Source organism: Phytophthora parasitica (assembly GCF_000247585.1).
Source record: "Phytophthora parasitica INRA-310 unplaced genomic scaffold supercont2.42, whole genome shotgun sequence".
Taxonomy (NCBI): domain Eukaryota; phylum Oomycota; class Peronosporomycetes; order Peronosporales; family Peronosporaceae; genus Phytophthora; species Phytophthora nicotianae.
The window spans coordinates 399,102-425,764 of record NW_008649028.1 but is presented as its reverse complement, the minus strand read 5'-3'; the positions used below and the strand labels follow the sequence as shown (position 1 = coordinate 425,764).

Sequence of the window (26,663 nt, the reverse complement as noted above, 5' to 3'; positions counted from 1 at the left end):
CCCGGAAAAGCGGGTGTTGGCGTAACGAGACCGACGATTTCGGGTTACAGTTGAGTACTCGATCTTCTCGGTTCTGGATGGAGCTACGACAGCTCCCGTTATCTCCAGGCTCGTCGTTTGAATCGCAAATGCGTGGTCGCTTCTGTCTCGATGATTCGTGTGTGAAGCTCGCTGACCAAGACAATCTTCGAGTCGAGGATCGGTTCTTTAACTATGACTCGACGGACTTTGCACTGCGACGGCCAGTTGCCTGTCCAGCGGGTTCGTACTGCCACCCAGGGACGGCAGCTAGTGACTCGCTTATGAAGATTTTTCCGACGTCTCAGCCCTGTTTCGAGGCCATGTATTGTCCAGAGGGGAGTTCAAGTCCGCGAGGCTTTGGAGAGTGCGCTCCGGGCTTTTATTGTCTGTTCGGCACGCGAATTCCGTGTCCTGCAGGCTCGCACTGCCCCCAAACAGGTCACATCGCACCATTACCGTGTCCTCCTGGTACGTTCAACGCCATGACAGCGCAGTCGAACTGCACTTCGTGTCCTGTTGGTTTATCTGTCCGGGTTACGGTCGAATTATGCCTGCGTTATGTCCGTCTGGGTACGTGTGCAGCAAGACAGCGCTCGCGTCACCGAATAGCCTTTGTCCAAGAGGATTCTACTGTCTCGAAGGAACAGCCACGTCCGACGGGTTCCGGAACGATACGAGGTTGAGACCGTATCCGTGTCGACCGGGTACTTACTGTCTCAAAGGAGTCGTAGCTGACGAGGTTCGAGTGGGAGACTATCGCTATCCGCAGAATTGTACGGCCGGTTTCTACTGTGAGTTGGGCTCCTATTCGCCCAAAGGCTCAGGTCTCTGTCCGCCTGGTTTCACGTGTCCGAGCGGGACGGCTGCACCGATTCCTACCTCGAAAGGAACGTTTGCTAAGCTGGAAGGCACCGTGTCTGCGGCTGAGTGTTCCCCCGGTTACTACGCGCCGACAATCGAGTCAACTGAGTGCGTGCCGTGTCCTCCAGGTACGTCTTGTGAGAATGACGGCACAGCCGTGGCCAGTATCTGTCCACCTGGTTCGTATCGCGGTAGTCTGGCAGCCGATGGTTTGGCGTGTTTGGCGTGTCCTCAAGGTACATGGTCCAAGAACTGGGAGCTACGTGGTGTAGAAGAATGTATCGAATGCGCACCTGGAACTGTATGCCCTATTGACGGCATCTCGAACCCGTGCACAGTCGACGACCTGCCGGACGTGTATACGCCCGTGGCGACCAATTTAACGTTCGCGCAGTGTCTTGAACGTGGTTCACACTATTTTTTCGGGGTTCTACTGGAACCGTGGATCGACGAATTGGGGCGAGGTGCTCACTTCCTTCCCGACCGTGACAATGGACGCTGTTATGAGAACTCGAAGCCGCGGGGATCGGACCTGTACCAAAGGTTTGCAGATTTCCATGGACCGCTTTACGAGATCAGTACGGGCGCGGGTGTTCCTCATCAAGGCTACGGCTCGGACAGCCAATATCCTCCGCCCAATATGTTCGCACGCGGTTCGTTGGCGATTGATCTGCCTGTTTCGAGGGCGTACGACGTTGCACGCAACTGCACACCGGGGTTCTTCTACAAGAAGCAATGGTATCCGGGTACTTGTGAGGCGGATATCTTCTGTTCTTCTGCGCTTTGGTCGAAAGTATCGTCTGCAGATGAGCTGGTTGCACAGGCACAACCGTGTCCGGAGGGGTATGTGTGCGACGCATCCACGACGGCTGACACTGCATTCTCTCACCTCTGTCCACCTGGATACGTCTGTGGAGCTGGCACGACACCAGATCTTACACTCGATGCACCACGAGGTCAACTTCACGAACTGTGTCCAGCAGGAAAATACTGCGTCGCTGGCACTGCCGAGTCGCAGAAAGAGCACAACAAGTGTCCTGCTGGATATTTCTGTCCCACGGGCACTGCGAACCCGTTCTATGGAGAAGTAGCGAACGACGCGCTTCGTCGTCGACTGTCGAGTGAGCACAGTAATCCGTTCCTGTACGTAAACTACACGAAATACATCGGAGAAGGCGACATTCGAGTCGTATCTGCTCACGATATGCGCTGCTTTGATGGCGTTGATGACGACCTCGTCGGTATTTTCCGGTTACGTCAAGATCCCAATGATCCAGACAAGAAAACTGTGGCCAATCGAGCGGAAGAGCAAAATCGCTTGTGTGCTCGTGATCACAAGTGGAGGGCAGTGGAGCTGGCACTGCGCCGTAATGATTGCGACTGTGTGGCACAAATGAAAGTGGTGCGTCGGGTGTTTCAATTCTGGAAGTGTACGACAGAGCCGTCCACTGCGACGCCCGCTGTCTATGATCCGAAGTGGTTTGGCTGGCCTGATGTCCACAATTCTGCCACTCAGTGCGTATTTCCTGGCACTCACGGCTCGAAACCGGTGGATCTCACTGCGCTGGTAGCTGATGGAGGCACTGGCGTGAAATTCCAGACGGGGTGGACGGAAACGACACTGGTGCACTCGTACACTGAGCTTCGGACTCTAGTTGAGGCGAAATACGCGGCTGAGGCTGTTCCTGTGGACCCGTACGTGTACGATCTACACCATGCGATCGAGTTGATTGAGACTTTTGGAGAAGAAACACCGACGTTCGCGGGCTTTGTGTCGGGTTCTAGCGAAGACAGTGACGGAGATCTGATAAGACTGGACGCGTGCGCGTGCTCGCAGATGCTCAAGTGTCCAAACGGAACCACATCGACCTCAGGAGCGGACGATATATACGACTGTGTCACGACGGGAGACGAAGTGCTGCAGCGTATTAGTCCCATCCCATTGAAGAGCGCTCGACTGCTGAATGGCTCAGACTTCCAGGACTTGACGGGAATTGCAGGTCAGGGGCTGGGTAGTATCATTCTTGAGCCTTTCGAGGTGGCTGTGGTGACGCTCAACACGACTCAGTTAGAGCGCAACCTCACGTACGGCGCACACTACCAGATCTCTGTGTACCAAGACTGCAAGCCCTGTCCGCCCCAATACAAGTGCGACTTGAGCGACGAACCCCCTGGCTGTACGTATCCGGACAACAACAACATCACCGCCACTCGTTTATACAAGAAATGTATGGAAATATACGACGGGGATATCTTTGTGTGCAACAACATGCCGTTCTTCTGCGATCGACGCACGCTTCCTCTTGCCGAAGTACTGAGAACCGCTGCGGATAGCGGAAGCAACGCGACGACAAACATCGCTGGATGTTGTTCGTGTGAGCGGCAGGAAATGCCCTACTACTTCGCAGACACTGCGACGGACAGAGGCTTCCCGGACAACAAGCATGGCTACATGCAGTTCAGCATCTCTGCGTTGGAACAGACGGAGATCACCATTGCTGTGGAACTGGTCCACGGCCTGTACGTTCGCGATTTTGCTGATGGGTTTACAGAGGATCGATTCGACCTGACGGTATTCACTCCTGGACGCGCGGATTATTCTCCGTCCACTCCTTCGACCAACACGTTCCTCGCTGTCATGCAACAAGAAGACATGGACGAGTTGATGCTGCCGTTGAATCTGCCCGAAGAGTACGTTCGAGTGGCCGGTACCCTCACGTACAAGCAGCAGGTTGCGAGTACAGTGCTCATCAACCGCATGTCGGACATCTTCGTCGGGGATCCCGCGCTACCGAGTAAACGTGGATACATTCGCAATACGGAGCAGAATAGCATCGGAGAATTGATCGAATTCGACGCGAATGCGAGCAGTAACAGCACCGAAACTGTGGTTCCACCGACGGAGTATTTCGGATTGTACTCGGTTCCAGATCCGCTGGAAACGATGCTGCGTTCAGACTCGTGGTGGACTCAGGAACTAGGTGGATCCGAGTTCCTCGCTCTGCCGTACTTGCCCTACTTCTCGTCGTGTAGAGGCTTTGACTCGCACATTTTCCTCTTTAAAATGCTCGAGACACATCCAGACTGTACGTTCGTGAGCTACGACCACACCGTGGAGGTGGATCAGTATCCGTGGAGGAAGAAGCTCACTCCGAATGCCGATCGATGTGTGATCGAGTACACAGCGGAGGTAGCAGCCACGCAGTCTCTCATTTCGTCCATCTCGTCGGCAGCGTCGAGTTTGACTTCGAGTTCGGATTCATCGGCGGCGACCACGACGTTCGAGACATTCCAGCGTGGCGTGAGTTTGTCGTGTTTGTACGAGGAAAACCTCGAGGGTGGCGCGGAGAAGCTGCGCTGGTACGAGGCACCGACGGGTACAACGTTGTTCTACATCACTCGTGAGCCAACAGCAGCCGATGCCTTTGTCGCTGAAGGCGATGCCGCAACAGGAACAGGTTGGGGACGCTCCGACACCTTGCAGAATTACTTAGACACTGACGCTCTCATTCCTGTCAAAGGTAAGCACGAAAGTTCATGAGAGTGATCTAAAATACTAACCTTTCTGTGTGCGTATCGCTGTCAGTTGGACGAGACGCTGGTGTAGCATTGGCAGTGCCGCAGGAGGTGTATCTCAATCTGAGCTACTACCAGGTCACACCAGGTCAGAAGCGACTCGTGCAAGCCTCAGTGAACTTTGGCAAACTGTGCGCAGTGACTCGATCGGTGGACTTGCTGGCTACGTTGGCTAAGAAGGACATCTACCCGTGCACGTTCAGCAAGGCGACGAACCAATTGGCGTCCAAAGCGTACACGCTGCAAGTGTCCTGGGAGCCACTGGACTGGTTCGAACTCATGAATCTCTTCCAGTTCACCGTGGACGTGTACTTGGGCTTCTTCACGCTTGTAGCCATGGCCAGCATGATCATCGGGGTACGTTGAACTGTTCTGTTCATCTTCTACTGGGCCGTTCTCACTCTTGTGCTTTAAATTGCTTACAGTTCATCATCTGGATGATCAACCGCTTGTTCACTAAGATGAAGCGGCCGCCCAAGTTCCGCATGAAGTTGCTGCTCAAGAACGTGGCCACACCACCACCGATCGGCATCTTCTTCGCGATCGTGCCGATCTTTGTAGTGTGCATGCTCATATACACTTGGTGGCACGTCTTGGCTTCAACAGACCCGCTCAATTCTCCAAGTGCAGCGTCATTTGAGGCGACGGCGGGTGACTGGCTGGACCAAATCTCGCTGGATAAGACTCGAGTCGAGAACTACAAGCGCGGTCGAGTCGGGCTATGCTTAGTAGTGATCGGGATCTACCTGTTGCTACTCGGGTCGAGATTACTCATACCAGAGACCTTGGACGCCAAACCCGAAGACAACGCGTACAAGGAGATGTCCATCACGACACCCACCGATCCGTTCTCCGTCGAAGCTGATAAAGAGGAAGAAGAGCAAGAGAACGAGTTCTGGGACCCTCGAGTTTGGAAACGGGCCAACTTCCTGCTCACGACCTTGTGTTTCATGGCGCCGATGCTGGTGTTCTGGGAGTTCTCGTACTCTCCGTCCTTCACGAACAACATCTACGGCTACCTCGTTCTCTTCAAGATCTTGCGGGCGATGATAGAGCTCGTGCTGGAGCATTTCTTGCACGAAAAGCTGCTGGTCATGCCGTTCGCTGTGGTGTTGTCGGCCTCGGAGAGTATGATGGCCATGGGCTCGGCAGATTTCATCGGCTTCACCATGTTTTACTTCGTCAACTTGACTCTGGTGATGATTGAGCATCTGTACACGGCGCCGTTATTGCGTCGCTCACGTTCTTTGTGGCCTAAATGGCGTCTCTCGCTTCAGCGAAGAATGAGGAAGAGACGGCGACGTACTCGCGAGCAAAAAGCGCAAGAGGACGCCGAGTGGCAGCGTGTATGCGAGAAGATCGACAATGAAGCCTCAGGCGTGGAGGCTGTGCTTGAAGGAATAGCAGGCTACAGCGTCGTGTTCACAGAGCTCTTCATCGCGCCAATTTTGCTGGCCTTCCAGGCGTTCTTCAGCGACGATACGCAAATGCCGGCACTCTACGGAGTCCGGCAGACGGATTTGCTGTATTACGCGTTGTTCTCATTGTTCATCATCCCGAGTAACTTCGTTCTTGGCGCGCTTCAGCTAAACACGATGGAGCTGGCGCACGGATGGAAACTCTACGAGTACTCAGCATACCAGAGACACCGCTTTGCCACGCGAGATACTCGATGGCCGCTGGCCCACACGGCAGCGGACGAGAGCATTCATCCGAGCTGTCAGAGCCTGGACTTGCTCTGCTTTTCGTCACAGCTCTACTTCTTGCTAATCATTTACTCCGCTGGTATTCTTTTGAGTATGTTGGGGATCTCTATATGTCTGCGAGCCAGCTACAGCTTCTTTGGAGACCCGATCACGCTTCTTGTCATCGCTGTGGTGTTTTACTTGATGCGTGGGCTTGAGATCAGCTGCATCCGAATCGGAGATAAGTTTAAAGTCTGGAAGCCCCGCAAACTCGCTGACGGTACGTTGGACGAAGATCTAGCGGCGAAGCTGGCTCTGGGTGCTGGTAGACAACGAGAACTTGAACGTGAGAGGTTGGAGCTACAAGCTCTCAACTCGGAACGATTCCGTCATCGCTTCCTGGAACGCAACCGGCCGTGGGTGTTGCAGCATCTTGCAGAGCTTTTCACACCGCGCACACTTCAATCCACAGACGGTCCGGCAGGTGATGGCCGCCCCAACTCGGAGTATATCCGTGATCTGTACCATGAACTCGTGAACATGGGCGAAGGACGGCGACTCAAAGGCGACAGGTCCGACATCTCGTCGGATTCTGAAGATGATCTCGAGAAAATGCGTCGCGCTTGGTCGAACGTGCCGGTGGAGGGAGCCTCGCGTGACTTGGCGCTGTACTGGTTGGCACGAGCTCGTAAGCGACGAACGTTCGCCAAGCTCGTGGCTGGTATCGTAGCTGCTAGTCGTCAGAGCGAATGTTGTGTCTGTGGTAAACGCGAGGATGGCGGCTACACGCTTCATGTTGACCTGGCAGCAGAAGACGGAGCAAAAGAACATGATCCACGAGCGTTAGATCGACTCATTGACGGATTTGAGAACGAACTTGGAGCGCAGGAGATGGACGCTGACCTGTGGAAAGCGTACTTCCGCAAGCACGCAGCCTTCGCCACGCTCTGCAACGTCTGCGTGGCTGCCAGACAGCAGGCGATAGGGAACCAGGCGAACAAACTTGTTGCTGGGATGAGAAAGATCCGCGCTGACGAATTCTCGAGCGACGAAGGCAGCGATGAAGACGGAGGCGAAGTGCCGTTCGCTCCCATCGTCGTAGCGCGTGGGGCCATTGAAGGTCGCGTGCTCACAAAATGGCTGTTAGCTGCCAGAAAACGACTGGGTGGCGCCTTCCCTCGACCCGAAGCGCAGGAAGAGATGGAGCGTTATGCACGCAAGCTCAAACGCTCTCGTCGGCGAGCTGGGAAGAAGGACCATGTCGACTCGGACGAAGAAGGCAAGGATCCTTCGCGACACTGGCGACTGGAGCTGAACGAAGCGGCTCGAGCACTTGCACTTCGCTGGCTGTGGGAAGCTCGGGATCTTCGTGACGCCGCAGCACGCAGCGTCGCTGCTGAGTTACGTGAAAAACTACAAGCACTCAACGACCAGGTCGTGGAAGCCGACGACTGGTTCTTCGGACGGGAGCTGCGTGAAGCTGGGATTGCGCTGCGTGACGATGGTGCTCAACTTGCAGAGGAACAGGCTCGTGTGGACGAGGACTTGGCTCAGAAGATCCGAGCTACTGAACGAGACGTGGAGGCCTTTGTCGAGGAGAAGCGATCTACTAACGCTGCAGAAGAGAAAGCGTTTGCTGAGCTGATCGCCAAGGAGCGTGAAGATATCAAAGCTCGGGTCGCTGCTCGAGAACTTGAGCTGCTGGAGGCCTACAAGCAGAAAGAGACTGAGTTTGCTGCTGCTCAACGTCAAGCTCGCGAGACAGGAGAGTTAGTCCCCGCTTTGGTCGCTGAGCATCGCTCATACCTCGCAAAGATGGCTGAAGACAGACGTACCGAGCTGGAAGCTATGGAAGAAGCTGCTAGCACCAAGACTCAGCAGAAAGAAGACGCGTTCGCTCGGAAGCTGGCGCTGGCTGAAGCTGCTGTGGCGAGTCGACGCGCTCTGGCCCAGCATCGCATCCTGGCACTTCGTAAAGAAGCTCGTGGGGTTGTTCGAGATCGTGAGTCCGCTTGGCAGTCGAAGGCGCGCTCCTGGATAGATCGGGCCTCCCGCAAGGTACAGGTGAAGCAGCAAGAAGATGCCGAAGCTCAGCTCAATGACAAACGTCGCCGCAAACGCGTCCTGCTTGCCACATGAGTTACGTGAGCATTCATTTATATAATACACGTTGTTTTTCTGCGTGGCTTCTGCATCAATTCATCACATGTGCATACTGGCATTGCTAGGTGTGTCCTTAGTTCTTGGATTTTCCATGACGTGTAACGGAGCTGGAACCAGAGCGCGGCAGCCAGATTTTGATCGAGCAGTCCGCTGAAGCAGAAGCCAGAATCGGCTCGGTCGGGTGGAAGTCCACGCAGTACACGCGGTCGTTGTGGGCATCGATCTTCTGCACAAGGGTCTGTGTGTGCTTGCCCGGGCCATTACTCTTGCTTCCCCCACTGCTATCTACGTGCTTGGATGGAGTCACCTCGTGCAAGTAAATATGACGGTCTGCACTCCCCGTAGCAAGGAGTAGCGTCTCGCGCGACGAGTCCATGGATCCGCGCTCACCGCTGGGGTCAGCAAAGTCTTCTCCGTCACCGTCTGTAAGTTTGCGCCGCGATCCAGACCCAGATCCGGCGCCAAGACCTCCTCCGAGGCGCCCACGTGGTGGCAGTGCCAGCTTGTACTTGTAGCCGTCACCACGGAAGAACGAGCTCTTAATTGGCCAGTTCTTGTTCTTATGACCCGATACAGAGCATACCAGCTGCAGTTGGTCGCCATCACGACTGTCGCTACCGGCTCCAGGTCCGCGCCTTGTGCTCCGAGAGCTGATGAGTTTAGAGCGTCGATCATACACACGCAGGACGTTGTCGTAGCTGTTAACGCCTAGGAAACGGCCATCATCACCGCCATCGCTGGCAGGTGACGCGTGGACGTGCGAGATGGCGTGTCTGGCCGGGTCATTCAGCACCGATAGCTCCTCCAGACAGGCATCCATGCGGACATCCCAGGTCTTGAGCATGCCCTGTACCACCCCAGCTCCACGTCAGTCCTTCCAGTAAAATACCTTCAACAATACAGACAAACCTTGCTATCACCCGTGGTAATCGTGAGGCCGTCATGAGTAACATGGAGCGCGTTCACCATAGCGTCGTTCGTCCATGTGCGGCACACATCCGACCTCGCATCAGCCATGTGCAGACAACACTTGCTGGAGCCCAAGAAGAACTGGTTGTTGTCTGTATCAACAAGTTAGTAAAGTCACATTTTGCAGCACCTGTAATTCTTTATCCATACCTGCCATATTGAACGCCACACACTGTACGAGTCCGTCCACCTCCTTACTGGTCACGAGTTGGCTCTTTTCAACGTCCCAGAGCTTAACCGAGTGATCATAGCTGGCCGACACGAGGCTGGCGCTGTCCTCCGCCCAGCTCACGTCGATCACGAGCTGTGAGTGCCTCGAGAGTGCCGCCAGCTGCGGCTGATTAAACTTGGTGGTCACATCCCAGAGCATTACCTTGCAGTCGAAGCTGCCGGACGCCAGCAGCCGACCACATGGCGAGAACTTGGCCGTGTAAACGGCGCCGCCGTGCGCCCGCAGCGTTGACTTGTGCACCAACACGCGGGCGTCTCCATCCCCGTCAGTGTCGTAGAAGTCTCCCTTGGTGCCGAGCAGTGCACCCGAGCCGCCGTGTGCGCGACGGAAGGACGACTCGGCGGCGGCTTCGGCGTTCGGGGCGGGAGCGGCCAGCAGGTCAGCGATAGCAAAGGGCTCAGCAGCCGCCGCGCGTGTCGTCGAGGACGGTGCATGCGCGGAATCGAGTCTGTAAATGAAGAGTGATGGTCAGTTGGTTGCCTTCAACTTCCACTTGGTTTCCCTTTTGTATCGCATGAGCGATGGTATGCAATTTGAAGGGGAATGCGGGTCCTACTTGAGTGTCAACTCGTAGACTGAGCGCTTGAGGTCGTGGTTCTCGCGGTCCAGCTTCTCCACGCTCGTTTTGAGCAGCTTGTTCTCCTTCACCAGCAGCTGCGGAAGAGGTTAGACTGGTGTGTCGTTGCTAGAGACTGAGCGAGCGCACCTCATACTGCGCGCGTAAATGAGCCTCGGACGCCATGTTGAGTGTGCGAATGCGATGTGGAAAAGCGACTTTGTGTAGCCATATCGATTTAGAGGAGAAGTATTATGAAATTCGATATTCGATTAAAGAGGAATAATTATGGGCCACCAAATGGGCCAGTGATCATAGAATAGCCAAGTCATCCTATCAAAAACGTCAGAACTCAACTTGCTTGCAAGAACACAAGAGCTCAAGACAATGACTGAGAACACCAAGACATTGACCGTGGGCGTGCTGGCGCTGCAGGGCGCGTTTGAGGAGCATATGGCCATGCTGGAGGGCCTTACTGCCACCACTTCGTCCGGCCAGCATGTGACTGTGACGTCTGTGGCCATTCGCCTGCCGGAACAGCTCCAGAACGTGGATGCCCTCGTGCTGCCTGGTGGCGAGAGCACCACGATCGGCAAAGTAGCCGTGCGCTGGGGTCTCGTGGAGCCCCTCAAGAAGTGGGTGGCGGATGGCCGTCCTATCTGGGGCACTTGCGCCGGCATGATCATGCTGAGCCAGCAGGCCAAGCACGCCGAGGAAGGCGGCCAGACGCTCATCGGCGGCTTAGACGTTGAGGTTTCGCGCAATTTCTTCGGCGCACAGGTGCGCAGCTTTGAGATGCTCGTTGCCGGACCGCCGGGCTTTGACGCTGAGCCCTACAACGCCGTGTTTATCCGCGCGCCCGCCATTATCTCAGTTGGTGAAGAAATCGAGGTGTTGTCGCGTGTGGCCAACGCCAAACCCGCCGATGGTTCCGACCCCCTGGACGTCATCATCGCTGCGCGCAAGGAAAACATCCTGGTTACAGCCTTCCACCCGGAGATCACAACCGACGCACGCTGGCACCAGTATTTCATTGAGAGCATTGTCCTGCCGCGAGTATGAGGCTGGTCTCCAAGCACGAGAACGATAGATTGTTGCATTGCATAGGTTTCGGGTGCAGTAGACGCTTGCATGAGATGCATTAACTCATAAAAGCAATTGCGAAGCCCAGCTTTCGTTTACATTGTCTGTGGGGTTGGTGCTTTATATGCCTACTGCTGCTGTTTTGCTGCCAAGCGCCCAACACAGCCTAAACTCTAGAGCAAGAATATGAATAGCAGAAAAAGGGAGTCCCGGTGAAGGGAGGGACGAGCGACATCGCTCTTGAAGGGGCTCAACGCACGAGATAAAGCCAGAAAGGAATTGAGAAGAGGGACGAACACCTCCACGAATCCTCACGAAAAGAGCGCGTTCCTACACTGTCTAGCCCTGGACCGCATCCAGCGCGATACTCGAGTAATACTTGACGTCCATGTCGGAATCGTTCGCCAGCTCCGTCAGGCAGGGTCTGTACAAAACAACACCGTTAGTTTCCATGCCAACAGATACAGCCGCACAAGACTGCTGGACGTACCGGACTTGAGCCGAGACCACGGAAGCATCGGCGAGTTTACACAGTTGCTCTAAGGTCATGGAGGCCACGAATCTAACGTTGGGGATCTTGTCGTGGGCGCCGCGGATCGCCAGCGTCATCATTAGGTTCAACAAATCGCTCGACACCTTCTCCACAGCCATTTGCTTGAGCGCGTGCAGCACATTGACGCGCTCCTGGTAGATCACGGACTTCTCGAAGATCTGGTTCAGGCGCGGCATAACGTTCTGAAGGATGTAGTCGCTGCCCAGAGACTCTAGTAGCTGTGGCAGAATCTTCGTGGCGCTAAGGCGAACCTCGCCCACCATGTCGGTGAAGGCGCTAACGTAGATCTCCAGCAGGTGCTCCTGGAAATACTGACTGCCCAGACTGCCAGCAAGAGCAGGGATAGAGAGGATCACGGCCTCACGCACACGCCACTGCAGGTCGCGCGCCAGGTCAGCAATGGCGGGAAGAAGCACCGACTCGAACGACGCCATCCACTGAGCAAGAAGTTCCATACGCTTCAAAATGTTCAGCCGCACGTCCACGACCTCATCGCGCAGGAAGAGCAAAAGTAGAGGGGCCAGCGTCGACTTGGACGTAGCTTCACCCAGCTTAGGCGCAAGCTCCATGCACGCGATGGAAACAGCAGCTGCAACGGGCAGGATCGCCAATAACAAGAAACAACATTAGCAGGTGCTTCAGAGTAGAGCAGCAACTAAAACGTACTTCGAACGTTGGGAGCCGTATCCTGCGAAAGAGCCGACAGCAGTGGCAGAATCTCGCTCGAAAACAGCTCGTTCTTGATAATGGAGATGTATCCCGACAGGTTCTTCGCAGCAGCGGCACGCACTTCCGCCTCAGCATCCTGTGAAAAGTAACAAGAACAGCATATCATCAGTCATACTGTCCCTTTGTATTCTGTCGTCGTATTTCACATCGCTCCCGTACCTGCAGCAGGTTGCTGAAGCAGCCAAGCAGCTCCGACTCCGTGATCTGGGTTCCCATGGCACGAGAGAGCGGGAAGAAGTCCTTGGCAATGCTGAATCGCACACGCCACGAGCGGTCCTCGACAGACGAACGCACGATAGGCAGCACGTGCAGCGAGTTCTCGTCCTGCGAAAGCAGATCGGCAATAGCAGCCGAGTTCTCAATAGCCAGCAGACGCACACTGTCCTGGTCGTCCGCTGTAAGCGCACGGAACAGCGGAAGGATCATGCTGGCAATGTGTTCCTTCTCCATGGCACTCGCGAACTTGCCAATGTTGGAAGCTGCAGCACGACGCACCATGGGCGTGTCATCGTTGCACATCAACTGATACAAGCTGCAACATCACAACACCATGAATTAGACTCGGAACTCTGTCATCAACCACCCTGAAAGCCCCTAGACGTACTCGCGAAGCTCCTTCTTGCGTCCAGCGTCCGTCACCTTTTCGTAGATGGGCGCAAAGAGCGAGCATACAGACACGCGTGACGTGAACCAGTCTCCTTCGGCCAAGCGCTTGGCCAGAGGCACCATGATGTCTCCCGCGTTGGGCAGAACGGTCACAACCTTTTGCAGAGACTCGACGGCGCGGTCGCGAACGACGGTCTCCTCCACGCCGGCGAGCACCTCAAGGGGTTCCACAAGAGCTGCGGTGTGCTCAGCACCGCCTACATGGTCCACGAAGCCGCCAAGTTCCTCGGCCAACGCCACGAGCACTTCATCCTCGTCCTCTGTAGCTTCTGCTCCATTACGCTGGTTAATAACCGGGTCAATAACAGATCTTAACGCTATCTAACACGAACCACGCAGGAATGGCAGCAGGTCCGAGCGCGTGCGCTCCGGTCCTAGTGCTTGCGCCACGGTACGCAGACGCCGCATGGCCTTGATGCGCGTCTCTACCTCATCGCTCTTAAGCTCCTCGGTTAGCAGCGTCATGGGGTATACTTCGTCCTCTGTAACACGTAACGTTACACAAGGTTAAGAACCAATTCCGCACTCATGAAGAGCCTCAGTCTTCCCCGCTGAGGAACGCACCCATTGTGTCTGAGGGGGCAGGAGGAGGAGGGGAAAAGGTCGGTCTCTGTCAGGTAATGAGTCGGGCTCTGTCGCCGCGCTTTGCTGTGGTGCCTCGCTCGCTCGCGTGCAGTCGGTTGCTCGCTGGCTGCGGCTGGTTCTTCCTGCTCGCTATACAGTCACGCGCCCTCCCCCTGATCTCACTTAAATACGAATATCGTAAATTCAAAAGTGATATGTCGATCTTACTATTTTTAGCGGGCTTTTGTGTGTACACCAAAACCATCTTACCCACGCAAGTTGTGTAGAGAACATCCGACTGCCATCCTGCATTTTAACACAAACTCTCTAATAAAAAATCTCTACTTCAAAATACAAAACTGGCGCCTCCCAAATCCGAGATACTTTTTTTCGGGCATTGTTTTCGTTTCGCTTACGATGAATTATATTGGTTGTTACCTCACAAAATAGCCGAAATCGGCGTCTTTTGTCTACTGCTAAGAACGTTGTCATACGTCAAAAACTGACTCTGATATGATACCTTAAAGTTGACCCTTCCGAAATCTCTTTTAAACTGGCGCGTAACCTTAACATAAACAGTATTGAGCTTTCTGCCAAAACGCCCTCCAATTTAAGGTCTTACGTATTGTGCTTTTCATGTATTTTGGCGAATCAGTCGTAAAAATCATGATCTTATTATTATGGAAGGTTAGGTTATCTGAGCGGATTAGCGGGGTACTAGAACAGAATGCAGTAAATCCTTTCCTAAATGAACCTAAAGAAACCTTACGCCTAATCATTCCGAATAATGCTCGCTCCTCCCGTATTGATATCCCTCCATACATGATATATTTAGGTCCACCGTGTCAATTCCCATAGATTACAGGTTATCACGGTTGAAATGGCTAAATGTTTGAGCAGACTATCAAATCAGATCTTCACGATTTAACTGTGAGCGCTAGGCAGTACCTGCCTGAGTGCCAGAGAGTGTACAGAAAAGCTCTTGGTGTATTCTTATTGGTTGTTATTGGACTGTGAATGGTACTGAAGGCTAGAGCTCTTCTCTCTATGTAATGTCGTGTCAACATATGAAATGTTTGACGGGACCCCGATGTCCTCCATAATTCTTTATCGTTATCCATAATTATTTTATTTTAGGGCGGAAGCCAGGGCGAGTTGCAACTGCTACACCAGATCTCAACTTACGGCCACATCGACATCGCATTTCTGTACGCGGCATGGTTGTGCGGCCAAGTGGGGGTTCTCAGGGCACCAAGTCAAAGTGGTCTAGACGGAAATGCTCAGAGAAAAACTGCTGCACACACACGTACCGTTGGGCTGCTAGGAGAAGACACAGTGAAAACTACCCGAGAAGACTGGGACTCATGGGATACTAATAATGGTGGAAAGGAGTGGGAATAATCCAAAGGCGTCGTCCTGCAGCTATTGCAGCAGGATCTTACCGAACGAGTAATACGAGCGATGATTCCTGTTAGAGATAGCCGAGTCGCACGGGTAAGAAAAATGCTAAGTCTGGGATTGAAACTTTTCACACTCGTAGAGTCCCTCCTAAACCGCGGCATGGAATCAGCGACGAGGCCTTGAAAGCTTTTAAAATTCACTCCTCACCTTGAATACTGGAGGACGGCTTTTCGTGGCTCACCACCGTCCCCGTCAGTACCCACGACGGATTCTTGCGCTAAAAAAATCCACTATTGTTTCCATCTTAATAGCGGTTTTGATCGAGAGCAAGAAAATTGATTACAGGCATCCCTCTTCCTGGCTGTTGTAGCGACAAGACTACCTGTATTGCACACATGAGCGAAAAGGACTAGTCCCACTATCAGCCCTCTCAAAATGCCAATCCATGTCAACTTTACCTATATGGTATCCCAAATTATTACTTCCACGGGCCCAACCATGACCAGAGGGTAGCACCACAGTGCGAAACCTTTTTCTGAATTGACGTCTGCATCGTAATTACACAGGGAATATCCATTTGGTCATGGTAGTTCTCTGTAAGATCGGGCTGCTGAAGTAATGTATCCAAACGAAAACAGCTGTCACAATCGTCCTCTGCAGTCCGTATAAGGCGCACACCAGGGAAATAGTAGTGGGCGTACTAGGTAGAGCGTGAATTCCTTATAGTTCTAGCATTGGGGTCTGCACGGAGAATATCGTCTACATACCGTCCATGCACTGTCTTCCAAGTAAGTTTTGATCCAGTGAAGTAAATCCAGACAAAGATTTTGTTGAGTGGAGGGTGCTGGAGAAGGCATTTCCAGGGGCTACCGTTCTACTTTGCTAGTTCCACGCGCTGACGAACTGGCGCAAGGTTTGTAAGCGGGAGGAGTACAGCCTGAAGGGGACAGAGCGGGAAACGCTGGAGTCTATGTTCACGAACCTCATGTGTTTGAGTTGCTTTTTATGATGCTGATAGTGTGTTGCTTGACAGTGTGTTGCACATCATGTTGCAGATCGACAACAGCAAATCGCTAACTAGTTTGGCTCGGAAGTTTCTACCTTCAAGAAAACCTGTAAACAGGAGTGCGCTGCGCTGCAGAAATATTTCGAGCAAAATGGGAATCGTGTATTGGCATGTGGGCAGACCACATTAAGGGAGAATAAATTCAACGCCGGAGACACCACGACAAACTGGATTGGATCTAACTGGAATTACCTGAAGCTTCTTATTGGGAAGCGATCACGACTTGGCGCAACTGTGAGTGGGCTGCTAGCTCATCAGGCCACAATAACGAGGCATCTGGTTACCGCAAGGCACAAGCATTCGACAAGGTCGAGGCATCCCAGAGGTGTTCCACGATTTCTCTCCCTTGTTTCGAAGCAATTGAGTGACACCATGCTGGCAAACGTTCGCGGCTAATGGGACTACTTTGTGGTATTTAGGGCAGTGACTAAATGTACTAAACGGCGCTCTGCGAGGTTCGGTTGACACTGGCCTCGAGGCAACCAACAGCACAAAACAATTAATTTCGAGGCGGTCAGAGTTTCCGCTGCTCGTCAAAGCGTGCAAACTCCGTCAAAGACATTTTTTTTACCGCTGCAAGCTACGCGATTATATGATAGTCGTCCACCAAAGGCTGGGAGATACATCAGAGTCGCCATGTCACTCTCAATGTTGGAAATTGACACGGGATAAATGCAAAGAGTCCAAGACAAAAAAACGTTGCTCAACTAGAGTCACCGTCGATGCAATGCGTACATTGCAATCAACCACTACGACGATTTCGTGAAATCCATAAAATCGTTAAACCTACATATGTCGTTCGGTAAGCTGTGGATTCTTGAAGTAGTGGATAGGTCTGTGAACCATTTTGACCAACTCTGCGTTATTGGGGATGGCGCGCTAAGCATGCACACCCTACGGTGCTTCTCTGTAGAATTTGTGGTGGGTCAATAAAACAGTATCTCTCAATGTTTTGTCCCAAGCCGTACACGAGGTGCAAACTCAGCACATCCATCGCGCATCCATACACACCACCACCGCCACCACCAAAGAGCTGTGACACGTTTCAGGCACTTTATGTCGTGTCTGGCGTGAACAACTGAGCCATTCCGTCATTCCGACTCCATGCAACCTCGAAACACGGAGCGAGAGAGATCATCTCCTTTTCTAATTTTGATTCATGGGGTCTTTGCAAATTACCACCGACATTGCGAATAAATGAAAATCCCAATTGCTGTCAAGAAAATAGATTGAAGTCTCGTCTTGTCGGTACTGGTCACCGATAGACTGTGCATCAAGATCAGAAATGATATTTGAACTCAATATCGAAAAGACGTACCACATTTTCGCAAAAACGGGCGAACGAGGCACTTGACATGTCGTGGCATACGGGAGGATAGTGATATCACGGCCAGGTTATATGGTAGTCCTAGAGTACAAAATAGTAATGCTATTAGAGACCTTGTGCTACAGTAGCAAAAGAGAAAAAAAAGTCACAGTGAGAACCACATGAGTTGGGGGTAGGGGCTCACAGTAATCTCAACACAAAGAAAATTTGCGTTTGCGCCCTGTCTATAGTAAATAAGGGTTTCTGTCTAAATTAGTGGTTCCAAGGCACAACGACAATGTCAAATGAAGATCACGAGCCCCCTCCTATTCCACCTGACCCTGAAGGCGTCAGTACGCTGCAAAATGCCCATCTCAAGCCTACACGGAAGAAGGCCTTCCGTTTTCTACCATCTAGTGATGTGCTCCTTCTTAAGGAGGTCACTGCACATACCCCTTGGGCGGCTGCGCACGGAGAGACTAACACTGCTTGGACGACCGTCGCAAATGAACTCAAAAACGCAATCTCAGCTTCTACTGCAGACGACAAAGCTTGCAGGCGTCGATTCACAGCTCTACTCGACACTTTTCGACGCGAGGAGATGAAATCGCTTCGCGTGTCAGGCACTGCTGAAGAGTACCGTGAACGCGAGCAGCTTCTCACCGACTGCCTGGAATTGGTAAAAAAAACGTTCTTTTCTCATAATTTTATTATTTTTGTAGTTTGATGATCATGTACAGGAGAAGGCTAACAAGAAGAAAAGGAAGCAGCGAGACGCGAAGCTGCGTCCAGCCAAGTAGTACGTGACGCAATGGCTGGGATTCGACGTGCTCGCGAAAATGACGCAGAATAAAAACGAAAGCTAAAAAAAAAGAAGCAGCGCAGAAGCGATAGTTGAGTATCTTGAAGTAAAAGCTGAAGCGCAGCCATGTCGCGAGAAACATCGAGAGCGCAATTGGACATTCAGGAACGACGACTAGTAATTGAGGAGCAAAGGTTGAAGCAAGATCCCGAGAAAACGGACACGCTAATGGCAATGATGACTACCCAAATGGGTATTTTAGCTAAGTTGGCTGAGAAGTTAGACAAATAACAATCGATTTTGACTGTTGTCGATATTTATAGCTGTCCACTGTGTAAATACTGCTCAATGCTTGGAGGTCTAACTTAAAATACTTAGGAGTTTGACTTCCGTAGCAGCACGTGTGCACATTTGTTAACAAACCACCAACTGTGTACATCTTGCCGACCCTTTGAAGCAGCAATTTTTGGTTTTTGTGAAAGTCCACGAACGCCCAATATCGAGCGATCTTACCAAATCCCCATTCAACAATTACTCGAACACTACTCATACGCTTGTTGAACTCCTTCTCGTCATCGGAAAGCACCACGCCTTTAAAAGGGGCTACAATATGATTGTTTTGTGCGTAGGCAGGATCTCCGTATATCACAAAGTGCTTTTCTCCGCAGCTAAGGTATGCTTCTGCCATATCCAGGAGTCCACTTTGCTTAAAAATAAACGCGTCGTGCCGTGTACCGGGGAATGGGCCGCTGAGATGAATAATTAAACCATCGCGGGCCAGGACAGATTGGTACTTCAACGCGTGTTTTCTCTGGAAACAAAGCACAGTACAATACTATTAATAATTTGCAGATTTATAAAAAATTAAATGAAAGAAACCGCACCTTATGACCATTATATACGTACTTTTGGTTCTTTCCAGGACGACATATTCCACGAACTGTGTCGTCGATGAAGCCTACACCGGTGCGAAGCGGGGCTCCTTTCGCGTAAATTGCTTCCGCATATGCGCTAAGCGTAGGTTTGGTCAAGCGGTGGTGGTCATATTGGAGAAGATGCTTAAAAGATGCATACAAAATTCTAGGTCATCATTCGATATCGTAGAAATTGCAGTCTCGTCACGCCCGAATAGATCTTTAAGGTCGCATAGACGCGCAGGGTATGCCATACGCCGTAGGAAAATGCATAGCGCTTCAAATGGTGTGACGTGATAGTGTTGCTTGGTCGGGAAAGGGTCAGGGAGACGGAAATGCGCGACGAGTGCTGTAAGATCGTCTTTCCCAAAGCGAAACCTCTCCTTCCAGGTGGATCACTCCTGGGTAGAGCAAAATCAAAGCGGCTTGAGCGCGACTCGCCCGTCGCCCGAGCAAGGACGGCCATGGCCGCCAAATCGTCTTCGCTACTGGAGCTGTCGCTGTCCATCAAAGCCAAAAATGACAACTGCACAATACTATAGTAACAAATCGTCCCTCTTAAAACTGATAAAGTTTACTGTCCTTTTTACTGTAAATTCGACGTAGCATAAAGCTCTCTAATAGAGCACTTAAGCAAGAGGACGAAAAACGCTATTCGCAACGAAAAAAAAGCGTCACAGAGATTCGTTCCGACTGTGTAAAAGGACCTTAAGCAGTGCACAACAAAAACGAATTCCAGAACAGAGCAGCATTCCTGCTACACATTTTTCCCTCCTGCCACGGTACCGACACAAACGCATCAGTACGTCCATAGGCATGGTTCCCGTAGAAAGCATAACCTTGAAACCGAGGATCACCACGTAGATGCTGCTCTAATCCAGATTGTCGGAGCAAGACAACATCGTGCCTGCGGCTCTCAACCGGCCCATAAAGATGAGCGACTAGACCATCCGGTGTCACAACGCTCTGGAATTTTAGCCCATGTTTTCTCTTTTGCCCGTTGTAAACACTTCGCTGCGCATCCGCCCCAGTTGGTCTGCAGGTACCCCTCACTGTTCCGTCGACAAAACCCCACACAAAGTCGAGCTCAGCTCCAAGCTCATGCACTGCTCTGCTATACTCCGCTAACCTTGAGCTAATCAAATCCAGATTCCCCTCTAAGAGCCTCCCGCTCCTTGAGCCAATGTGCTCGACGACATGGTAAAATATGCTACTCAGCGCGCTCGGCCATCGGCCATAGATAGCGGAGATGGACAGCCATCGACTTGGATACGCCAATGGAGTGTGATACACAGCCCTTCCAGACAACTGCATTTCGCGCGTGAATGCCCCCCCGGTACAAATCACATCTGGTAGCTGGAAAGCCTTCTGAAGACGTCTTAGCTGTGCGTGCGTGAAGCGGTAGAAGAAGAGGCACGTGTCCTCTGTTACCTCCTCGATATCAAAGCGGACACGAGGAATAGAATAGCGAGAGCTTGCGTCGCTTAGCACTGCTAGCGCGAGCCGATGGAGACGATGTGCGGCCTCCCAGTCGCGATAACACGGTTGGCACAGTTTTGCCGCCTTCGTTGCGCGAGCTTGTGAGAATTTGTGCGGACAGCTTCGCATATTGTATTGCAGGTAAGATGTACACAATTCTAACACAATTTAAACTTGAAAATTGTAAGCAGCTGTCTGACGTGGCTTTTACCCGCACACTTCGGCTTTCAACTCCCCGAGTCTGTCGACCATGGCGCCCAACCTTAAAATGATGGGCGTGACGCTCACTCTGGCGATCACCACGCGCTCCGTGCTGGACACCGAAAACTCCTGTGCGTAACAATTGCTGCTTCAATTATCATGGGTCCAATATATTGACTATAACGGATCTGTATTGATTCTTGTGCGTGCCAGATGAAGCAGCAGGGTCACTTGACGCCGAGGTGACGCTGCCTCCAGAGCCTCGTCTCCTTGAGATTCCATGCCAGAGGGGGAAATTCGCCTTCTGATTCCGTTTCGTTTTGTGTTTGGCAACGAAGTTTACCGTCCTGAAAACGAGGAACAAAACGAAAATTCCTGAGATTTTCTCAGGAATTCTCAAACTGCTTAAGTGCTCTATTGAAAATAACTCAACAAGTAACAACACCAAACGACAGAATTTTTAACGATATTCGTATTTAATGTGAGTTTTACGGTATTCGTATAAATACGAATATCGTAAGCGAGTTTTGAGTACACACACCAAAAACCTTACGCACACGATCGAAACAACCGATTGAGCCAAGATGGCGCCACCTATGTGTGTCGAGTGCGAGGATACGGCGGCCGCTGTGCGCTGCGAGGATTGCGAGGACGTTTACTGTCCACTTTGCTTTGAGGCACAGCATCACGCCGGGTCACGTTTGCGGCACACCAAGACAGAGCTTGCGGGGGCCAGTAGGGAAGCCCAATCCAGTGTCAACACTCCACCGCCGCCACCTCCTGAGCCTTCGGAGCCTCCTACTGATTCTGCAGACGAGGAAGCAACCCCTCCGCCACCTTCAATCCCTCCTCCGTCTCCTATGAAGCCCTCGTCAGCCAATGAAGCGCCAGTGACGAGCGAATCAGAGGAGGACGGCGGCAGCCAGGATGAAGAAGACGACGATGAGCTAATGCGCGAGATCGATGAGGCCCCATCAGCGCTCATGAAGGACGCAGCATACATCCCATTGCGACTGAATGAGGAGGAGCGTGCGCTATTCAACCTGCTGGACGCAGCACTCAACGTCAGCGAATACACAGACAAGGTAGACGTTTTGTCCTACCGCTCGCCCGTGAAACGCGTGATCCATGAGCTGAATGAAGCCTTCGGAGTGCTTTCTGGACTGATGATCGCCAACGACTTCCGTCAAGGACGTCGACTCGTACAAGACAAGCAATTCAAAGACAACGAGGAGTTTTTTCGCCAGGTCTTTGAGATCGGACGTCGCTATAAGATCATGAACCCGGAGCGCATGCGCAACAACTACGGCAAGATGATCTACTTGCTACAGGACGCCAACTTGCGTGAAATTAGGAATTATCTGGGCTTTTCCTGCGTGGCACCTATTAAGACAGTGGCGTCGCTGCTTAAGGAACGCCATGCACTGGAGATGCTGCGTGATACGCGCTGCGCAGTGGCGACTTCAGTGGCTGCTGTTGATCCCGATCTACTGGCTGACGCAGAAGCAATGCAGCGCTTCTCTCGTGACAAGCAACAGGCGATCGAGGAGCTCGTGCACGACTACTCGTCCGCGTCGCTGTCCGAAGAAGAGATTCGGCTGTGCCTTGCATCGATTTCCGATAGCCAGAGCTACCTGGCATCCAATCGGTCGCCAATCACGCGGATGATCGACTACTTGGAGAAGTTTTTCACACCAGAGAAGGCAGAATCAGGTTTCAGTCTCGACATTCGGGCAGGTAAGAACGGCGCGCGACTAAGTCACAGCCACGCTAGTCAGTATGAGTACGTGCTGCAGTCACTGCTGCTGTGGAAGAACATTACAACGTCCATGCTACGTCTGTGGTGGGTCGTGGAAGAGGATCTACTGGGTGGCAGCATGTATCGTCTCCGTGATACTGGTCAGGGTCTCAACCGTATGCAGCACGCACCCGAGACGTCTCACTTGGTGCACTCGATCTTGCACCACACACAGAAGCTGCGTCCTCGCTGGGTCGGCTCTTCAGTGGTACACTTAGGTGACCACAACGTCCCCAATGCCCTCATGTTCATCGACAAGTACACGCAGATTTCGCGCATTCTCAGTCCCATCGTCAACACGGTGCACGACATCCCAGCACTGGCAGCGCAGCCCAACACGCGCGCGTATATCGAAGACAGCTTCGGCGGCGCCGAGACGCTGCAGAAGCGTATTCTGTGTGACTTTTTCAAGCACGGCTTCGACGGCAGCGGTGCGGACAATTTCTTCGATGCCGGCTCGTGCATCGACGGGCGTCTCACGAGCGCTTGGAACTGGTGCTCTCGAATAGAGAAGAAGCCTTTCTTCCACGTCTTCCTCATGGCTGGCTTCGTCGGCTTCGACGGACACTTTGAGAAGTAGATCAGATGGAAATACAGACCCGACTTTGCCAACTGCTATCACGCGTTCATCACGGTGACCGTCTACCACAGCAACATGGGTACAGTACTTCTTAGCCACGTCATGAACGACTGGGGCGCATGAATTCCAGGCAGTGCTGAGATATCCATCCACTCGTTTGATTACTACTAACTATTAACTAATTCAGCTTCACTATCACGCATACTCCAGTCTTGTTCGCGAAAACTCTAGACGACAAGAGACGGAGGCCACCTTATATATGGTGGAAGTTGTTGTGCTGGTGGCCGCCCTCACTGGGCGTGTAGTGCATTGCCGTTGAGGTAGCCGGCGCACTATACGGTTGGTGGTGATACTGTTGCTGATGATGCTGCTGGTAATACACAGCGTGCGGGTGGTGTTGATGCCACGAGTGCTCCATCGTCTTGTGTTCCGACGCCACGTCCGCATGGTGCGTAAAATACACTGCCTGTTCACTGGTGTAGTCGGTCGTCGCCACTGGCCGCGTTGCCTCCTCCGTGCCGTGGTCATGCGAACCATTCGTAAAGTGCGCGACGTGCTCCAGTACCGGCTCAATATCGGTCAGCAGATGCTCCAAGTAGCGGTCGTCGTGTGCATCGTGCACCTGCTCATGACCGTCAAACTGCTGTACTTCGCTCTTAAACTCTGGTTTAATGTCCATCGGTTCGCAGTCGTCCTCCATGCACTTCTTTTCATCCTCCTCCTCAATATGGTCCATCACACTGAGCTTGCCAATGTCACCATATTCCGTCGGTGACATTGGCGGTGACTGAGATCCATTATCGTCAGCAGGCGTAGTAACCGTGGCCGATGCACTCGAGTTGGAGCCAGTGCTACACGCCGAACTGACCGAGTCGCTGCGTACACGTCGTTTCCATCGACTGAGTTTTTGCCGCAGCTTCTGTGCGTGGGTCATGGCTTGGCGAGTGGATTTCGAGCCCACGTAGGCGGCGATGGCTGTCCAGGGGCCCTGTGGGAAGCGCTGAATGGCCTCCCAGAAGCGACGCTGCTCAGCCGGCGACCACGCGTGTTCACCTGGTTTCGGTACTGTGAATTGCGTCGGCACGAGCTTGGCCTGATGCAACTCGCTCATGACCTTGGGCGAAATCATACTAGAGTGCCTCCGCCTGGATGACGAACTACTAAGACGTTGCAGCCAATGGACGATGGACGCACTAGCGAAATATTGCGTTCCGTTCCGCCAGGTCGGGCGCTATTCGTGCAATGAGGGTGGAGACGCTAAACGTTCGCTTTTGCTCCGACACACCACACATGGCTCATTGTTTGCGTCGCAGTTTTAACGCTTCACCTTGGAGCGTATCTATCGATGCCATCGACTGGAAGGCGAGCTGCGCCGAGCTGGACACTCAAGAGACGGAGCGCTCATCTCGCTTTTGACAGGCATGCAAAGTTTCTCAAAAATCGCACGAAAAAAGGGATATGCATTTCCAGATAGTCTGTGAAAGATAAACGTATTGAAAAGATGGCGGCGCTCGAAAACCAAAATTTGAGTTCGATCGATCCGACGACCCGGAAACCGGCAATAGTGTTGGAGAAAATCCACACAACGTGGAAACCTGAGCTTGCCGAGTGCGCTGGCTCGTGGAGAGAGACCGGCGCTAGAGTAATCGATTAAATCTGGCCGCATTGGTTGTCGAGTGGAATGTCGGGGGGCCACTATGGTATCGGTCTCAGTTTGCAGTGCTGCATTCGTGCGTTTTGCACCAAATTTTCACGATCATTCCGGCTTTAACAAGCTTTAGTTTTCGCTAGAGCAGGCAAGTGGACAAGCATGCGGACATGCCTGCACAGTATCGATTCGTGTTCACTTGCCCTACCTTTATGCCACCGGTACGCTAGATGATCCAGTGCTTTAGGGTCAGACTTCCGCTGGCGCCCTGGTCCTGTGTACATGTGTATGTACACGTGTCGATCGGGCGAGAATGCCACGCAAAAAACGAGTACAGTATAGGTATCGTACAGCCTTGCAACTTGCAATGCAAGCGCCTCCACCATTGCCACCATTGCGGCACGCCGCATGATATGAACCAAGATTTGCGCGGTGTCTGTGTTTGTAAACGACTTTTTTGCCTGGAGAGCGAGCGGTAGGAATCTCGGACAAACCGACTCGCTCGACCAAACGAACATGTATTATACCTTCCATGTGCAGGGTAGTATTCATAAGCGGCATCAACGAGAAAGCCGGCCTCACTGGTGGTCCAACTCCAGCGGCGGCCACGTAGCGTTATCCTTGTGCTCAAACACGTCAGCCGCCCACAGAGACAGACTCTGTGCTTCCAAGCATCTCATATTACGCGTTCCTAATCAGATAGACCGCTCTCTCGCAACAAATTGACGCCTACACCACCAGCACGGAAAGTGAAATACGATATTTGTACAGCAAGTATTGAGAAATATACGGCCCAAACCGGCCATTTGTCTGCTTATACCCCTTTTCACGTCCAGCGAGGTCTGCCTAGGTTCTGCTGAGCTCGCGTCATTTACCAGTTACGTCAAGCTGAGCCAAAACAAATATCTTATTCGGGTGAAACGTCCGTCGAAAGTTTCCACTGAAGTTTTGCTTGATTTTGGTGGATCCAGGTGCGCTGAGTCAACACTTTGCAACTCCTGAAAAAGTGTAGCCATTTTCAGATGGGGCTCCCTTTCGCGACATTACAAAAGCTTTTCGATGCCATGAAAGCAACCGTGCGAATGCATGCATTGCGTTTGGTGCTTACATGTGCTTGCCTCCGACCTGTGGTTGTGCTTTAGCGGCACTGAGCATCAACCACGAGTCGACTGTCGCTCAATCCACATCCATTGATCGTGCTGTGAATCATCAATATGTGCATTGTAAGTGAGCTGACAGTTATTCTGACGGCATTGGATTTCGACCCCTTTGAGCGGTCAACCCTGAAATTGCAGATAACCCGACAAGAACGCCATCGTGGCAAATAGAGCAACTTGCCAATTGGACAGTATATTAATATTGTCCATTCCACTTGCATTGCTGTTAGCTTTATTTATTTTTAATGAATTATTTCCCATCTGTTTTTAGAAATAATATTAAAAATCAAACTCAAGTATTATTTTAAATTTTCATACTCAACCGCTGTATTAACATAAAATAGTGGTTGAGTTTGAAATTTAAAAAATCTGTGAACTATTATTAATATAATTGATTTTGGAACTTAGGGTCGTTGATGATTGGCCGGGATGGCATTCAGACGAAAAAAACCCATTAAAATTTTAATGGTTTTTTTCGTCTGAATGCCACCCTGGCCAATCAGCATGCGTACCGACGAGTGTTTTTTTAACGCGCAAAAAAAAACGCGTCCTTCTCGGTAAATATCACGTAGATTACTTAGTAGAAGTATTACCACTGGTGGCGGTTGTTCGTGCCGACAAGAGTGCCAGCCTGACCTTCCAGCCTAAAGCCA

The 26,663-nt window shown here is 52.1% G+C and overlaps 9 protein-coding genes across 23 annotated transcripts; 6 read left to right on the top strand and 3 right to left on the bottom strand.

The window, feature by feature from the left end:
• Nucleotides 1–77: 77 nt before the first annotated feature.
• Nucleotides 78–8,345, top strand: PPTG_14667 (hypothetical protein; the record flags this gene model as incomplete). Its single annotated transcript, XM_008911620.1, has 4 exons — nt 78–699; nt 753–4,403; nt 4,469–4,815; nt 4,884–8,345. The coding sequence occupies 4 exons, from the start codon at nt 78–80 to the stop codon at nt 8,280–8,282; spliced, it is 8,019 nt and encodes a 2,672-aa protein (XP_008909868.1). The 3' UTR covers nt 8,283–8,345.
• PPTG_14666 (hypothetical protein) lies at nt 3,067–10,271 on the bottom strand. Of its 8 annotated transcripts, none has more exons than XM_008911613.1 (7): nt 10,214–10,271; nt 10,064–10,161; nt 9,426–9,955; nt 9,216–9,367; nt 7,950–9,153; nt 7,047–7,852; nt 3,067–6,944 (listed from the first exon to the last, which is right to left on the bottom strand). In XM_008911613.1, exons 1-5 carry the CDS (start codon nt 10,247–10,249, stop codon nt 8,380–8,382), a joined length of 1,590 nt encoding a protein of 529 aa, XP_008909861.1. In that variant the 5' UTR covers nt 10,250–10,271; the 3' UTR covers nt 3,067–6,944; nt 7,047–7,852; nt 7,950–8,379. The 8 variants fall into 8 exon arrangements, with proteins under 8 accessions (XP_008909861.1, XP_008909862.1, XP_008909864.1 ...); XM_008911614.1 differs by having other exon boundaries at nt 7,979–9,153; nt 10,214–10,270; XM_008911616.1 differs by having other exon boundaries at nt 9,426–10,161.
• A 145-nt stretch (nt 10,272–10,416) lies between these two features.
• On the top strand, nt 10,417–11,236 carry PPTG_14665 (pyridoxal 5'-phosphate synthase, glutaminase subunit Pdx2). Its single transcript, XM_008911611.1, has one exon. It carries the CDS (start codon nt 10,451–10,453, stop codon nt 11,123–11,125), a length of 675 nt encoding a protein of 224 aa, XP_008909859.1. The 5' UTR covers nt 10,417–10,450; the 3' UTR covers nt 11,126–11,236.
• Nucleotides 11,158–13,856, bottom strand: PPTG_14664 (hypothetical protein). 8 transcript variants are annotated; one of them, XM_008911603.1, is made up of 7 exons: nt 13,659–13,856; nt 13,427–13,576; nt 13,033–13,363; nt 12,588–12,960; nt 12,366–12,504; nt 11,637–12,288; nt 11,158–11,570 (listed from the first exon to the last, which is right to left on the bottom strand). In XM_008911603.1, exons 1-7 carry the CDS (start codon nt 13,660–13,662, stop codon nt 11,486–11,488), a joined length of 1,734 nt encoding a protein of 577 aa, XP_008909851.1. In that variant the 5' UTR covers nt 13,663–13,856; the 3' UTR covers nt 11,158–11,485. The 8 variants fall into 8 exon arrangements, with proteins under 8 accessions (XP_008909851.1, XP_008909852.1, XP_008909854.1 ...); XM_008911604.1 differs by having other exon boundaries at nt 13,427–13,856; XM_008911606.1 differs by having other exon boundaries at nt 13,033–13,576.
• Nucleotides 13,857–17,729: 3,873 nt separating this feature from the next.
• Nucleotides 17,730–18,231, top strand: PPTG_14663 (hypothetical protein; the record flags this gene model as incomplete). Its single annotated transcript, XM_008911602.1, has 2 exons — nt 17,730–18,110; nt 18,172–18,231. The coding sequence occupies 2 exons, from the start codon at nt 17,730–17,732 to the stop codon at nt 18,229–18,231; spliced, it is 441 nt and encodes a 146-aa protein (XP_008909850.1).
• A 1,251-nt stretch (nt 18,232–19,482) lies between these two features.
• PPTG_23559 (hypothetical protein) lies at nt 19,483–19,689 on the top strand (the record flags this gene model as incomplete). The annotated part of the gene is made up of 1 exon (XM_008911601.1): nt 19,483–19,689. The coding sequence occupies one exon, from the start codon at nt 19,483–19,485 to the stop codon at nt 19,687–19,689; it is 207 nt and encodes a 68-aa protein (XP_008909849.1).
• A 1,187-nt stretch (nt 19,690–20,876) lies between these two features.
• PPTG_14662 (hypothetical protein) lies at nt 20,877–21,294 on the top strand (the record flags this gene model as incomplete). Its single annotated transcript, XM_008911600.1, has 2 exons — nt 20,877–20,958; nt 21,041–21,294. 2 exons carry the CDS (start codon nt 20,877–20,879, stop codon nt 21,133–21,135), a joined length of 177 nt encoding a protein of 58 aa, XP_008909848.1. The 3' UTR covers nt 21,136–21,294.
• Nucleotides 21,295–21,370: 76 nt separating this feature from the next.
• PPTG_14661 (hypothetical protein) lies at nt 21,371–23,413 on the top strand. Its single transcript, XM_008911599.1, has one exon. The coding sequence runs from the start codon at nt 21,412–21,414 to the stop codon at nt 23,203–23,205; it is 1,794 nt and encodes a 597-aa protein (XP_008909847.1). The 5' UTR covers nt 21,371–21,411; the 3' UTR covers nt 23,206–23,413.
• PPTG_14660 (hypothetical protein) lies at nt 21,870–24,650 on the bottom strand. Its single transcript, XM_008911598.1, has one exon. The coding sequence runs from the start codon at nt 24,332–24,334 to the stop codon at nt 23,459–23,461; it is 876 nt and encodes a 291-aa protein (XP_008909846.1). The 5' UTR covers nt 24,335–24,650; the 3' UTR covers nt 21,870–23,458.
• Between the last annotated feature and the right edge of the window lie 2,013 nt (nt 24,651–26,663).